This window comes from Pimephales promelas, chromosome 15 (assembly GCF_988280905.1).
Source record: "Pimephales promelas chromosome 15, fPimPro1.hap1.1, whole genome shotgun sequence".
Taxonomy (NCBI): domain Eukaryota; kingdom Metazoa; phylum Chordata; class Actinopteri; order Cypriniformes; family Leuciscidae; genus Pimephales; species Pimephales promelas.
Genome location: NC_142783.1, coordinates 17,155,353 through 17,169,933, shown reverse-complemented (window position 1 = coordinate 17,169,933; position 14,581 = coordinate 17,155,353). Strand labels below are relative to the sequence as shown.

General features: G+C 37.3%; 1 protein-coding gene across 24 annotated transcripts in view; it reads left to right on the top strand.

The window, feature by feature from the left end:
• nrxn3a (neurexin 3a) overlaps positions 1 to 14,581 on the top strand; it is a 300,107-nt gene that overhangs the window by 61,929 nt on the left and 223,597 nt on the right. For all 24 annotated transcript variants that reach the window (XR_016146667.1, XR_016146666.1, XM_089120264.1 and 21 more), the window contains 2 exons: positions 5,198 to 5,499; positions 7,692 to 7,853. Coding sequence is in view for 22 of the 24 variants with exons in the window: in XM_089120264.1 (XP_088976390.1) it covers positions 5,198 to 5,499; positions 7,692 to 7,853 (464 nt within the window). In the remaining 2 variants the exon portion in view is untranslated. The remainder of the gene's footprint in view (positions 1 to 5,197; positions 5,500 to 7,691; positions 7,854 to 14,581) is intronic.

Sequence of the window (14,581 nt, the reverse complement as noted above, 5' to 3'; positions counted from 1 at the left end):
ACCAATCAAATCCAAAGTTTTGTTGTACTTTATTCCAATATTCAGTTTCTTGAAAATGTCACATTTTGAAATGTATTAAATGCATTTGAACAACATGAGTAACTGGTGATATAATTTGCATCTTTGCTTGAACTATCCCTTTAGATATTTGATATAATACCAGTAATCTTAGCACCTTTGATACGTTTGTTAGCATTTCCATCCGTGTCTTTCATGGGAGACTGTATTTCTGTGGAGGGCACTATGTGGCAAACGGCAGTTTTGTTCTTTGGAGTTGAGAGGGCAATTGGTCAGAAAGTTGCCTGCATTCTTTCACATGTGATTGACAGGTTTAGAGCTCTTACCCTGTAATGGTCTCCTCTCCAAAGCATGCTGGATTTAATGGCTTCTCTAACGACAGTACTTTTCTCCACTCCTGGGCCTCTGACACCTTTACGCATGAGAACGTCTCTGACCGCACCACCACCATCCGTCTCTGTGTAGTGAAGGGAAAAAAAGCATTAGCAGACCATTGCAATTATGATTCGATAACAATCTCTGTCCCTGGTGCTGATTTGACTAATAATGATGTTTTCATTAAGGTTTCATAATTCAGCAGGTTTACTATCTCGCACACAGCCCATAACCTCCTTTCTATCGCATTCTCCATTATAGAGGAGATTAAGTACCTTTGCCCCTCTTGGGGATTTTCATTAAAAATCTATACAGATAAGGTTTTGTTTTGAAAGGAGTGCTGTGGCGAGACAGAAACTGTGAAGAATGTGACTCTGTACTCGGGTTTTTGTTCACAGTATTCTGTATTATAGTTCTAGATTATGCTGAAAACATTATGGAGAAAGTCTAAAAACAAATACAAAGGAATGAATAACTGGACGTTTTTCTGCAAGGCTAATATTGATTACCAGTATGTCTTATTATCCCTACAATTTAATCATGATCCTCACAGTGTAAACTTCTCCTTACTAACATATTGGAACATGTTTTCATTGAATACATGTAGAATACATGAATACATTTGGAAATTGATCTTAATGCCTTAATAAAAAAAATAAAATAAAAAAAAAATGAAGACAAATCCAACCTTTAAGGACACCAACTTTCTTCGTGGATGAATAATGTATCGTACATAAATAAATGTTCTTCCTTAAAATACAGGGGACATAAATAAGGACACTCCTATGTTAAATTCCCATAGAGGCAGGCAGATTTTTATTTTGGATGGGAAAATAAATCATCACATACCCTTCACCATACCGAGAGATTGATTTTCTATTCCTCTTTTTAGTCAACTTTAGCATTGGTGTGTTCACTTATGCTAAGCACTGTAGTTAGTGGAAGCAAATTACTTTATTCTGTTTGCCAAATATCTCATTCTGAAAAATCTTATTCTGTCACTTCTGGACGTTCTTAAAAAAAAAAAAAAAATGCCTTCACATCGATTTAATATATTTATTTATTTATTTTTATTTTTTTTTAAAATATATTAAAAAAGAAAACTTTTTTTTAATTGTAACAATATTTCACAATATTACAGGCTTTTTTATCAAATTAATGCAGCCTTTGTGAGCATAAGATAAAAAAAGTTACTTTTTACATTAAACATATATATGTTAAATTGATTCACAGCCCTAATGTCCATGTTTTTTCCTCCTCCTTTTCCCCTTACTGCCATCTTGTATCTTCCGTTCCACTCACTGTACGATTCCTCATCATATCAGCAACTATTCTTAAGTGTTCAGATCGTAAGATGATTGTACGGGGGGACATCTGGCAGTAATGTGGAGCGGTGTCTTTAGTAAAAACAACACTCTGTTTAATTAATAATTGATCAGTACTCACTCCTGGATCTTTAATGACATGGCAGGACCTCAGGGATACGGTTACCGCTTGAGTCAGTCAGGAGGAAGCAGATAAGGTGTCGGGGAGCTAAATGAGGGCCCGCTCTTTCAGAATCACGCTGTTGACGGTATAGCCATGCTCTGGGGAGTAATAATACATCTGTTGAGGTGTTGGCACCAGGCTTCTATGCCAGCATGTAGCGCACAATAACACCCATGTGCTACTAGGAATACACTGAGCCCTGTTCAGCAGACTGGAACCTTTTACTTTCTGTTTCGAGCAAGTGATCTAAGTTGCTTACTTACAATGTTAAGATTTAGCTGTTATGTGCTGTTATATATCTTAAACAGAGCTTCAGTAAGATCCATGCACTTGAAACATGATTTGAAGTTGATACCACCTAGTATATGTATATGTGTGTGTGTATTATACAGTATGTATGTTTAAAATATAACGTGCATATTTTAATTGTGTATTTTAATTCATAATATCATGCATGCATACACACATTGATTTACTTAATTTAATAAGCATAAATGATATATATATTTATAAAATATTGGTTAGTTCCAATCCTTGATTCTGATTGGTCAGTAGCTGTGCTTTATTCATGATAAAACATGGCTATGACCGCTTCACCAACGGTTCTATTTATCACTGCGCAACACTGCATTTCCTGTGTTGTTTTATTTGAGCTTTCATGCATATTACACATTGGAACGTTGTTGCTGTTCATGGTCAGGGACTATTTTTTTTTTTTTTCTAGAGGAAGTGATTTTTTTTTAGTGATTTTACTTCATGAAAGTTGCACTAATACATATTTATTTGACTTTAATATTTTAATTGTGTGGTAACCGTTTTATAAAATCAATAAGGTACTTGAGGCAAGTGCTGTATCGTGAATAAGTAATGGCTGAAGGGGTCGCGTCGGGCCTTATTTAGGCCGTGCACAGCCTCTCCTATATATGTATATGAAATTGTGAATAACATTTTTTTTTTTTTTTACACAATACATTTGTAGCCTATTATTTTTTTATTAATATAATACATTATTATAACATAATTGCTATTAAAACAGTTATTTACTGTATATTACATCTATATAACATTTATATATTGTGTATTTTGTATCTGTTCTAGAGAAACTCCTTGAGCCTGTTTGGTGCAGTCCAGTAATCTCCACAGGCTAAATATTAAGCTCTTTTTGTGTCAGCGGAGCCAAATATTAATGGAATTGAGAATCTCTTCACTCTCAGAAAAAAAAAGGTACAAAAGCTGTCACTGGGGCTGTACCTTTTCAAAAGGGTTCATATTGGTACCTTAATGGTACATATTAGCACCTAAAATGAACATATCAACACTTAAACTGTACAAAATAGTACCTGAAATGTACATATTAGCACCTATTAGTAACTGAAATGTACATATTAGCACCTATTAGCACCTAAAATGTACATATCAACACTTAAAATGTACATATTAGTACCTGAAATGTACATATTAGCACCTGAAATGTACATATTAGCACATAAATTGTATATATCAGCACATAAAATGTACATATTAACACCTAAAATGTACATATCAACACTTAATGTACATATTAGTACCTGACATTTACATATTAGCACCTGAAATGTACATATTAGCACCAAAAATGTACATATTAGCACATAAAATGTAGATATTAGCACATAAAACGTACAAATTAGTACCTAAAATGGACAAAAGTGCACCTTTTGAAAAGGTACAGCCCCAGTGACAGCTTCCGTACCTTTTTCCTGAGAGTGTTCAGCAGTGTGCGATTTGCTCAATGAGTATACAATTACATCTGACTGACAGTTTTTGACACATGGATGAAGCACCACCCTCTCCTGCTGGACAAAACTCTTTCCCACTATCCATTCAGTCATCTTCCATTAATCTGTTTCTTTCAGCCTTGTAATGAGCGATATAATCTGAATCATCTCTCTGACTGCACAGAAGGGCTGTTTTTTGGTGTTCACCAGCTGCATCAGGGTCCCATGTGCTTTTAATATGTTCCACCGTCAGTCAGTGTGCCCCATTCTTAACCATGAGCTTATTAACATTTGAAGTGTATCACAGCTGGGCACCAGCACCAGCCATGATGAGAAAAAACCTGCTCAGCAACCCTGCTGTCCGCTCATGCTCCCTTAGGTCCAGTCCAAAACAGGTCAAGATGTCTTTACCTGGTCAGTTAAAACACATACTACATCCACTAATGCTGATTGCTGAGGTAGAGCATAGACTTGGATGTGTGAGTGTTTTGTCAACATTTAGCCAGAGAATATATATCGACTCCACGGCGGTCCAAGTAAAGCACTGATAAATCAATGATGTCATTAGTGTTGAGGTCCTTTTCTGGCTGCCTGATGTAAATGATGTCCAGTGTTGGTTTGGGGGAACTTTCCATTAGATATGTGTATGTTTGCCTACTCTAAGTCACAACACCATATCTTGGTGATTAATCGACTCGGGGACCACAGGGACATGGAGTGAATTGATTTCCATAAATGTGGATGCAGTAGATGATCTGCTTTGAATTCCAATGACCAATGTGAACTTAGCATGCAATCACTAAAACTTCATTTAAAGTCAACTTGATATCCAAATTCCTTACTGTAACACTTAATTCAGAACATATTAAAGACGTTGTACCCGTAATCTTTCATCTTCCACATCTGAAATGAATGTTTAGCTGATGTCACTTATTTTTAAGCTCTTCCCCTTTAACCACCTGCAATAAAGAGACCATTTTTCTCTATCCTATCAATTATAAATAAATTCAACTCACGCCCTATATTTTTTCTTGTTGAATAAAACTGCTTACTGATAAAATGGCTAACCTCCCATTATAATGTTGACTTTATTTTTTTTTTTAAATAGGGCTGTGCCATATGCACTGTGTATGATAATATTGCGATTTAATAGTCTGTGTGTAAAAGTCTAAATTTCACTTCAGATGCAGCTTCTGTTTAAACTAAGGAGGATCTTATCGATTAGGGATATTATCATAGTTTGAGGGGTTGATTTTGATGGATGGGAGGACACTACAGCTTTCGTAATTATGATTCAGATGTGCTACACAAACACTGAACATTAGTGCATCTATTCTTCAACGAGAGAAATCACGTCACTGATGATCTCATCAGATGTATGGCTTTAACTGCCTCTTTGTGTTTTCTGCTGCCCACACTTGCCTTATTTTGCTTTGCATCATCTTGTCTCATTTTGTTTCATCTGGCCTGAACTTAATTGCTCTTCTTCAGTGGTCAATCTTGGAAAACTTCCATAGCTCATATAGAAGCTCTAACACCATTTATTTCCTCTCTTTTAGCGCGAGAAGAGAACGTGGCCACTTTCCGAGGTTCCGAGTACTTCTGCTACGATCTGTCTCAGAACCCCATCCAGAGTAGCAGTGACGAGATCACGTTGTCCTTCAAGACCTGGCAAAGAAACGGCCTTATCCTCCACACCGGCAAGTCAGCGGACTACGTCAACCTAGCCCTGAAAGACGGAGCCGTATCGTTGGTCATCAACTTGGGTTCGGGAGCTTTCGAGGCCATCGTCGAGCCTGTCAACGGCAAATTCAACGACAACGCCTGGCATGACGTGAAAGTCACACGCAACCTCAGACAGGTAATGCTAAAACCTCAGACAGTTTATGCTAAAATCCAATTCAGAGTATACAGTATATGTTTGAGTTAGCACTTTTGGTGACTTTAATTTCTTCGAGATGCTAATGAAACTATTTCTTCTCGGAGTTCTTCTATATTGCCTCGTGTTTTGCTTCCTCAGGCAGTTACCTCTGTCTGAAGCTATCAGCGGTGTGATGGCTTTAAGAGGCTGTCTCTCTCACCCCTCTAGATATTCACCTCACTTCTTCAAATAGTCTGTCTTATCAGGGCAGCGGGGAGAGGCTCCAACCAACCTCAACCGTTCCATTTACCCACAGCCAATCTTTGTGAACTGTTAAATCACTCTGGCGCTGCATTTTAAAATATGTAAATATTTAGGGTGGTTTTGCCCCTCAGGAGTGAAAGGATGTCACTTTTTGCGTGGGCATGTGGAGGCGTGAGTGCCCACAAGCACAAGCTATTTCAGCTCAGATCCACAAGAACTGTGACATTTTTTTTTTTTTTTTTGCTTTGCTTTGCTTTGTTTAATAGCTGTTTTACTATCAAGCCAAGAACATGCATTAGAATTACCTACAATTGCCTGAGGAAAGTCAAAAACCATATGAATCACAACAAAGAGCCAGCTAGATAGAGGTCACTATTCACGGTTATAGAAGAAAACAACATGTTATGAAACATTGCATAAGAAGGAGCCTAAAAATTTGTTACAATATTGCTGAAAAATACTGTATTCTAAAAAGTATCTGCTTCAGTGAGTATGTGCATTAATATTAAAAAAAGTGATATGCCACAGACTCTGGAGAATCCGTTATATATTTCTTTTTCTTTTCCACCTATTCTTACTCTCACTCATATACTTTATTTGTCTATGGATGACATTTGTTCAGAACCCAGACTAACCACTCATGAACCATTGACTAGATTCTTTAATTTACTAACCAGAACCTACACTACTGTGCTACTCATCATGACTTCATTCGAGTTTCATTTTATTAACAACCCTTTTTTACATTGTATAATTTCCTTTCTTCCCCTTTTCTCAAAGCATTCAGGTATTGGACACGCTATGGTAAACAAACTACATTGTCTGGTAGATATCATTTTCATTGTCCTTTTTTTGGGTTTACCGTGTGTTTCCTTGGCCCTCTTTCTCTTTTTTGGGGTTTCATGGCATCATAAGTAATTAAAAAAACAGACTGGGGGTTGTATTTCGGGGATTTCCTTCTTTTTTATCTCAAATGTCCTCATCCCATTTTTCACCACAGCTTTACTGTCATTTTCCATCTTTCTTTCTTTGAACTACCTCTACGACCCTTTTTTTTTTTAAGTTGGACGCTTTTTTAAAGCGCTTTTTTATCAAATACTAAAAAAAAAACTGGCAGAAGCTTTCCTAAATAAAAAAGTGATGAAAACAACAGCATAAAAACAAAATAATATAAAGCTACTTCAGCACTGGAGCTCTGACAGTTGATTCCACTTGTTTGCGCATACCACACCGACCCGTTCATGCTGGATCAGTCATTGTGTTACTAACACCACGACTCTTGTATGAGCAACCCACCATCTGCCCAGTGTCCTGTCCTGTCTGCATTGTGTTGAAGGTCATGACTTACTGTGTCCTCCCTCATTACCCCTCATTGCTTTTGCTTTGGTCTCATACAGTATGTGCTGCTTCCCTTTGCATGTTGTCTCAGCTCGAAAAATATGCATGCTTTAATGTTTGCAGTGGTTGTATACCTCACTATTCACATTTTATTAGTAAAAGACCATCTTACCTCTGTGTTGCACCCTCATTTGTGGTAGTATTAGCTCATTTTTGAAGCATAAGTGTCAACTAACCCAGTGTGCACAGAATTTGAATCTAAAAACAAGCACAAGCAATTTGTCTGTAGTTTGTTACATAACACTAACCTCTCAAACGAATGTCCCAAACCAGAAAACCATTTCTAACACCATCGAAGATAAAGAAAATATTCCGACCAAATATTTTCTTTACCTGTCCTTTGTATGTCTACGGATACTAGACAAGAACGGCCTACTCAAATCTTGACGTGCAGGTGTTTGGTGCACAATCAAAGACAAACAGCAACCAGCAAGACCGAAGCAAACCTACTCCTTGGTAGAATGGCCGTCACAGCCTTTATGTTCATGAATGGATTTTTTTCCTCCCCTTTTGTTGTTCCTTCCAATCAGGTGACGATATCTGTGGATGGCATCTTGACCACAACAGGCTATACGCAGGAGGACTACACCATGCTGGGATCGGACGATTTCTTCTACGTTGGAGGAAGTCCAAGTACAGCGGACTTACCTGGGTCGCCTGTCAGCAACAATTTTATGGGTTGCCTGAAAGAGGTAGGTGGTCTGGACAAACCCTTTCCCGCTCTTTCATCTACATGCATCATATCACCATCTTCTTGTCTGGGCTGAGAGGGAACAAGTTTGAATAGACCGTCCTAGCAGAATAATAGATTCAGTACAGCTTATCTTGTGAAAAGCATAGAGCAGACATCATAACCCGTGGTGTGTTTCTCTAATGAAATTCGCCGGAGTTATACGTTTCTTGCCCCGACGCGAAATTGTTTCAGGCGAATTTAATTTGACTTTTCAATTGTGGAAAATCATTTGATTAAGGTTCTAGAGGCCAGAGAAGAAGCTAAGGTGATTGGATGAGATGAGACTTTGCATAATGATATGTATCATGCTGAAATAGTGAACCCCAAAGAGATTCTAGTGAACATTTGGGCATGAAGACATCTGTCAATGCAAAATTTAAATGTTCCCACAAGCTGACTCTATTGGGCGAATCTAAAAGTTATATTTTGCTTAAAGATAATGAATCCTGTTTGTTGGACCATGGGGTTTTAAATGATTAAGGTATGTATACACAGTAGTCAACATTTGAAGTGGATCAAAACCTCATCAAAGTTTTACATGAATTTTGAACAATACCTGTTCTTGTCTTAGGACAACTTTGATGAACTTTTTTTAACCCCACTTCAAATGTTGACTACTTTATACATAACAGTAATGCAGGGTTAAACTTTTTTAACTAAATTACTGATGAAAGTTTTAGCTGTTGAAAGGTTTGTTAACTTTGTCAATGACAACAAAGACTGTAAACCATTTTAATTGTATTATTAAAGTCTAATGAAAATTATTACCTGTAATGAAAAACTAAATATAAAAAAAATATTTTCATCAAAACTTTGATAAAAAACATATGCATAATAAAATAAATAAAAACATATATATGCATAATAATAATAATAAGAAGAAAATATTTTAGTTGTCATGTGGATGTAAAAAAAGATGTAGTTTTAAAGTAATGTTTCTTTTCAGCTAATGTTTCTTTCTTTTGATTTTGGGGTGGAACATGGTCCAAGTTGATTTAATGAGACTCATCTTCTAATTTTTAAGTTTGTAGAAGTTAGATGTCATTCTGTTCGATCGGCTGTTCATTTCCACATTCCTTAATTGTCAGGTCTGGAAAACATTATCAGTAAATGGAATGATCTTTAATTTAGCTGGAAATAGGCAATTACTCTGTTGTGCGGCGAGATCCTTCATTAATTCATGCTGAACAAACAGCAGACAACAGAACCTCCTTTTCGCAGTGAGCTCTACAACATCCTGCTATCTTTTAATGACCCGCCATCAAAGCTATCACTGCCGTTTCCATCTCAGACCAGCACGTCCTATCACAGGGCTAAAGGCCTGTAACATCGGCGTTTGGGAAAAAAAAAAAAAAAAAAAAAAAAAACTCGTTTCATTCCCTCTTTACAGTGCTGAGTTTTGAAAAAAAAAAACTGCTACCCATGTCAGAGATTACAGTAATCAGTCTCACATGTGCTACAATATAGCGAATGCTTACATAACTCTTCTGTGTTCAATGGGTGAATTGAATGCTAAGAGCTGCGCAAGACGAGATATCAGAATTTATACATATTCCACCCACCCAGAAGTGGCCATACTTATAGATATACTTATAGTGGCCATACCTCCTCCTCTTCACACTCTTTCTCATAGTATATGTGCCCAAGAATGAAAATATTGTTTATACACTTCTCAGCTTGTTAAAACCTCACATTTGATTTGGAAACTGATAATGGTGTAGTCAGCATGGATCATGTGCGCCCACTCAAAGACATAGGGTTTGAAGATGACATGATCTTAAGGGTGGTGTATTGCATTTTTAGATGAGGTTGAGTGTACCTAAAATGTCTAGACTTTAATTTCTGTAGTTGTGTTTGCAATTACTATAGTTACAGTAGAATAGTAAACAACAACAACAACACTAAAACATTCTTCCTAAAAGTCTAGTTTTATAATTTATTTAGTTTTAATAATGAAATATTGGTCCCACTTTATATTAAGTGGCTTTAAGTACTATGTACTTACATTGAAATTAATAATTTGATACAATGGATTTATTGTGTACATACATGTTTTTACATTGTACTTATATTTTTAAAATACCAGCATGTAATTACAACTATAATTAATTTATGTAATTACATTTGTAATTACACAGTTGACCCTCCCCTCACAGCTTAACCTACCCTTAAACCGACCCATACCACCACACCTGTCCCTAACCTTACCCGTATCTCACCTCAATAGCAGCATAAGTGTTTTACAATACAACAGGAACACAATAATACATTGTACTTATTGTTCGATGTAAGTACATAGTACTTAAAGCCACTTAATATAAAGTGGGACTGACATATTATTATATTATGTTATTATATATTTTATGTTGTGTTATTTTACTCTCATTCACTACACATGTTTTGTCTGCTATTTGTAATGGTTAAACTTATGTGATATTGTCTTTTATTGGAAGTAGAGTGTAGTGTTGTAGAGTGTACCACCATGTGGCACAGGATGCTTACTGCAGTCATTCTGCATTTTGCCATTTACTATATATAGGACAGAGTTTACAAAAATGGTCTTAGCATAGAAAACCACTGGAAGATGAGCTGATTTCATATTTTTACAAAATTAAATGGATGACTGGCAGTTTTTAGTGCAGAAACCAATAAAGTGCTTCCTCTTTCTTCAAATAAAACTGACTTTTGTGTAGATAGGTCAGAGTCTTCCTCAGACCCACCTTGTGCCTGGCTCTCAATCTGAGCGTGAAGGACAGTAATCAGGTTATGGTGGGGTGTGTGGCTGCACGGGGTCTGCCAGCTCTAATGACTGGATACTGAGCGTCCTCCACTGCCGAGCTGGAATCCGCTCCCTTCCTTTGTGCTCCACCATCACAATCCGTTTCCAGGATGTGCGTTTGGCGACTGTCATTTGTCACTTTGCTGGGCCGGCTGGATGAAACTGTCCCTGCTCTCTGGACATTTGCTCCAGAGCCAGCACCGCTCTATGGTTTCGAGACAGGTCTGAGAGTTCTGATAGATAGGTTGCCCCAGCCGCTCCCTTTCTCTCTCTTATTCTCTGTCCAGCAGATTTGTTTCAGTAATCACCGCAGGACTGTTAATATTTGGCAAAAGCTTATATTAGAGCTGGAATACTGACCAGCCTGAAACAGCAGGAGAGGTCTCGGTCTTCTATATCAGTCATGTAGTGTTCAAACGAATGTATCTTGGATATGTTAAACTATGCTGGTGAAATAAAACACCAATTCAAATCACATCGTTGCGGATGGGGGTGTTGCACACAAAAAGTATTTTCGTCACTTGATAAACTTAATATTGAGCCACTGTAGTCACTTGGACTATTTTAACTTTGATTATTTTATTTTAACGTCATTTTTGGGTGACCTAACATTTTCATTCATGTTCCGAAGATGAACGAAGGTCTTGTGGGTTTGGAACGAAATGGGGCTGGCTTTTATTATTTCTTTTTTAGAACTACTACTAACCTCAAATTGATAATGATCTGCTAACTGCAGAAACTGCTCTTTTTTGCATTTCTCAAACGCCTCATTTGACGGAAATGCAATAAATTCCTCCACCATTGACATTTTTATCAATATGCGCCAAACAGCTCTGCAAGTGCACACAACGTCCAAGATCTAAATAAAGCAACCTGTGTCCCTCTAGCTACTCGGCCCCAAAATCTACCTAACCTAAAACCTAACTCTTCATGCAGTTACCGGTGGTGGGCAATTGAGCACCAAAGCCCGATGGATAGGAAAAGCAACAAGAAACTGGCGACTCGCCCCAAACCACAGATGCGCGTCCGATATGACTGTTTTAACCGCTTTCACCACAACACTACAGAACCCAGCGAAACCCAAAAGAGCAACGTCGCTACACCTAACAGGGACAAAAAGCAAACAATGAATACTCAGTAACACAGGCATAAAACACCTGGGCCCAGGTGTCCCCAATCTCACTGACAAACGATACCCACGCCATTGCAACACAGAACAAACCAGACACAAGGACGACAGGCCAGATGAATGGCCATCACAGAACTTAATGGCAGAATTTTCATTTGTGGGTGAACTAACCCTTTAATGACAGACAGCAACAGGTTTATTAGGCTTCTGTCACTTTAAGACCGAATACACTAATACACGGCTCCAATACACTTATACACATCCGAGATATTCCCAACTTACGTTCACTCAAGACATAAAGTGAATGTAGTGAACATCTGTTTAAATGAATACTCACCAAAACGTGTTTATGACATAATTGTGTATTTGTCTGTTCAAGTGCAAAAAGACTCAAAAGATATTTACTGACATATCGCCTGAGACTTACTGATATATATATATATATATATATATATATATATATATATATATATATAATTAAACTTTATTTGGAGTACTATACTTAATTGCCCAATGCCAATTTCTTAATATTAAGCCCAATTGTGTTTAATATCAGTGTTAGTAAGAATAGTATTATCACTGTATAATTTAAATGCAAATTACAAGTGTTTTTAGTTGGACCTCAGCACCCACTTCCGGATAACTAAAGTGCATCGAGTACAACATTAGTTGTTGTAATTTAGCAGACTTTAAGTATACCAATTTAGTATACGAAAAGTATTGCAGGGTATTTATATCAAATATGTAAATGTATTTGTAGTATACTTAGCATAAAATAAATTATTTTCAAATAGATTTTGATATATTTATTTTTCACTAGGAAAACATTTTTGTCGATTCAAAATGACGATTAATAGTTCTTGTCATCCAAAACGAGTTTTTATTTGGTTATCATCTCGTTTTCATCAATGATATAATGGCGTTGATGAAAATTGACAAATTATTCGTCAATGAAATTAGCACTGTGTGGTTGGTTATGAATTATGATTCAAAGCTGCAAACCAGACCAGGTGCTATTATGCCGATAGTCAAATGTCTGACTGAGCGAGTCTTGACCTGACCACGTCCAACTAGGCCATAGACATTTCTGCACCTCATTGCCCCAAGCTCCCATGCAAAACATCCACAAAGGACCACCTGGCATGCTTGACTAGTAAATAATCAATACCGATTTCCAAATGTTCTCCCTTGTTTGACCTGGGGGCTATTAATTCCTTGAGAGTGGTGGGCAGGCACTGTAGACAGAGATTTATAGTAGAAGCAGACAGCTGTGGATGATGAATGTGAGTGTCACTACAGGCCCAGCACAGGCAGTGAGGAGGCCGCGGGCACGAGGAGGACCCTGAATATGTGCATAGCTGCTCTTCCAGTTCTCAGCTCAACAACATAACCTTAGCTCCAAACTCAAGCAAATGCCCCTTTGCTTATCTCACGCTCATTACAGTTACTGAGAGTAGACAGCATTTGATTTAATGTACTTTCTTTCACAACCCAGACTTCTAATTCACTGAAGTTGTGTCGAAAGATATATTTCAGCAGAATTGACACCCAGGTGCACAACAATATATTAAATGGACTGCACTTCAGATTACACATGAGCTCTTTTCATAACCCGACTGTTGCTGTCTACTGTCTGCTAAGACAGCATCTTAACTTCACAAGTCACCAGTTTAGACTGCTGTACTTTGCAATCTACATCTCTGTACATCACACAAATAGAGTTCTTCCAATCATAAATGTATAATGTCTACTCTCACTAACATTTATTATACCATGGGTTTTTACCAAACTTTTTATCAGAAGCTTTGGGAAGAACATATTGCTTCTCTGGTTGTAAATAGATTTACAGCAAGGACTTGCATACGAAAGATCACTCAATCTTTCCCTTTTTTGTTTCTCTTTTTCCCAGTTTATTTTTGAGTCTGCAAGGCAAGATAACAACCTGATGAAATATTTAGTCCATCCACACACTCAAACGGATTTATTTCTGTGTCTGGAACCAGTCAATTCTTACGTTCCCTTGCGGCCGAATCCATAAAACTGAGATAGACAGATCCTTGGTGTGAGTCTTCTCATGTCTATCTATAGGTGGAGTCTCAGTTACAGCTGGTTGCCTTCCCTTCAAATTACACCAGGTGTTGTTAGATAAAGCCCTGGCATTATATTCTAATGTCAGATTTCCATGGACACTCTATTCTAGTAACGAATTAATACGATTTTGCTAAATCGTACATATTTTACGAATTGGCCAATTCGTATGAATTTGTACGAATGACCTACCCCTTACCCCGCCCCTAAACCTAACCATCACGTGGGTTTAGACAAATCGTATGAATTAGTACGAGTGAGGTCGTACGAATTAGTATGAATTAGCCACTTTTTAATCATGCATCGAATTCGTACGAATTGGTCGTGAGATAGTGTTGAATAAAACGTATAACATTCAAAACTCATCGACTTAGACTGCTTTTTAAAAAAAATAAACAGTTTTGTGTGGCCTTGTGCGAACTTATTCAATAAATTTAGACTTCTAGAATTTTCTTTCAAGTGCAAAAAATAATATTTTTAATTTAGTAGTTGTTCTTATCATAGCCTACAAATGTTTTCGGAAACTCCTTTTCCTTGATTTACTGAAGCCTATATGTAAAACACATTTGCAGCTGCATAGCCGTGTATCTATACTGCATAGTTATGCCGTCTGGCTCACTCATAGCTTGTACTGCGGCAATTGCATATCCAATGGTGGGGGCACCTCTGATGTGCGACCAATGAGACAACT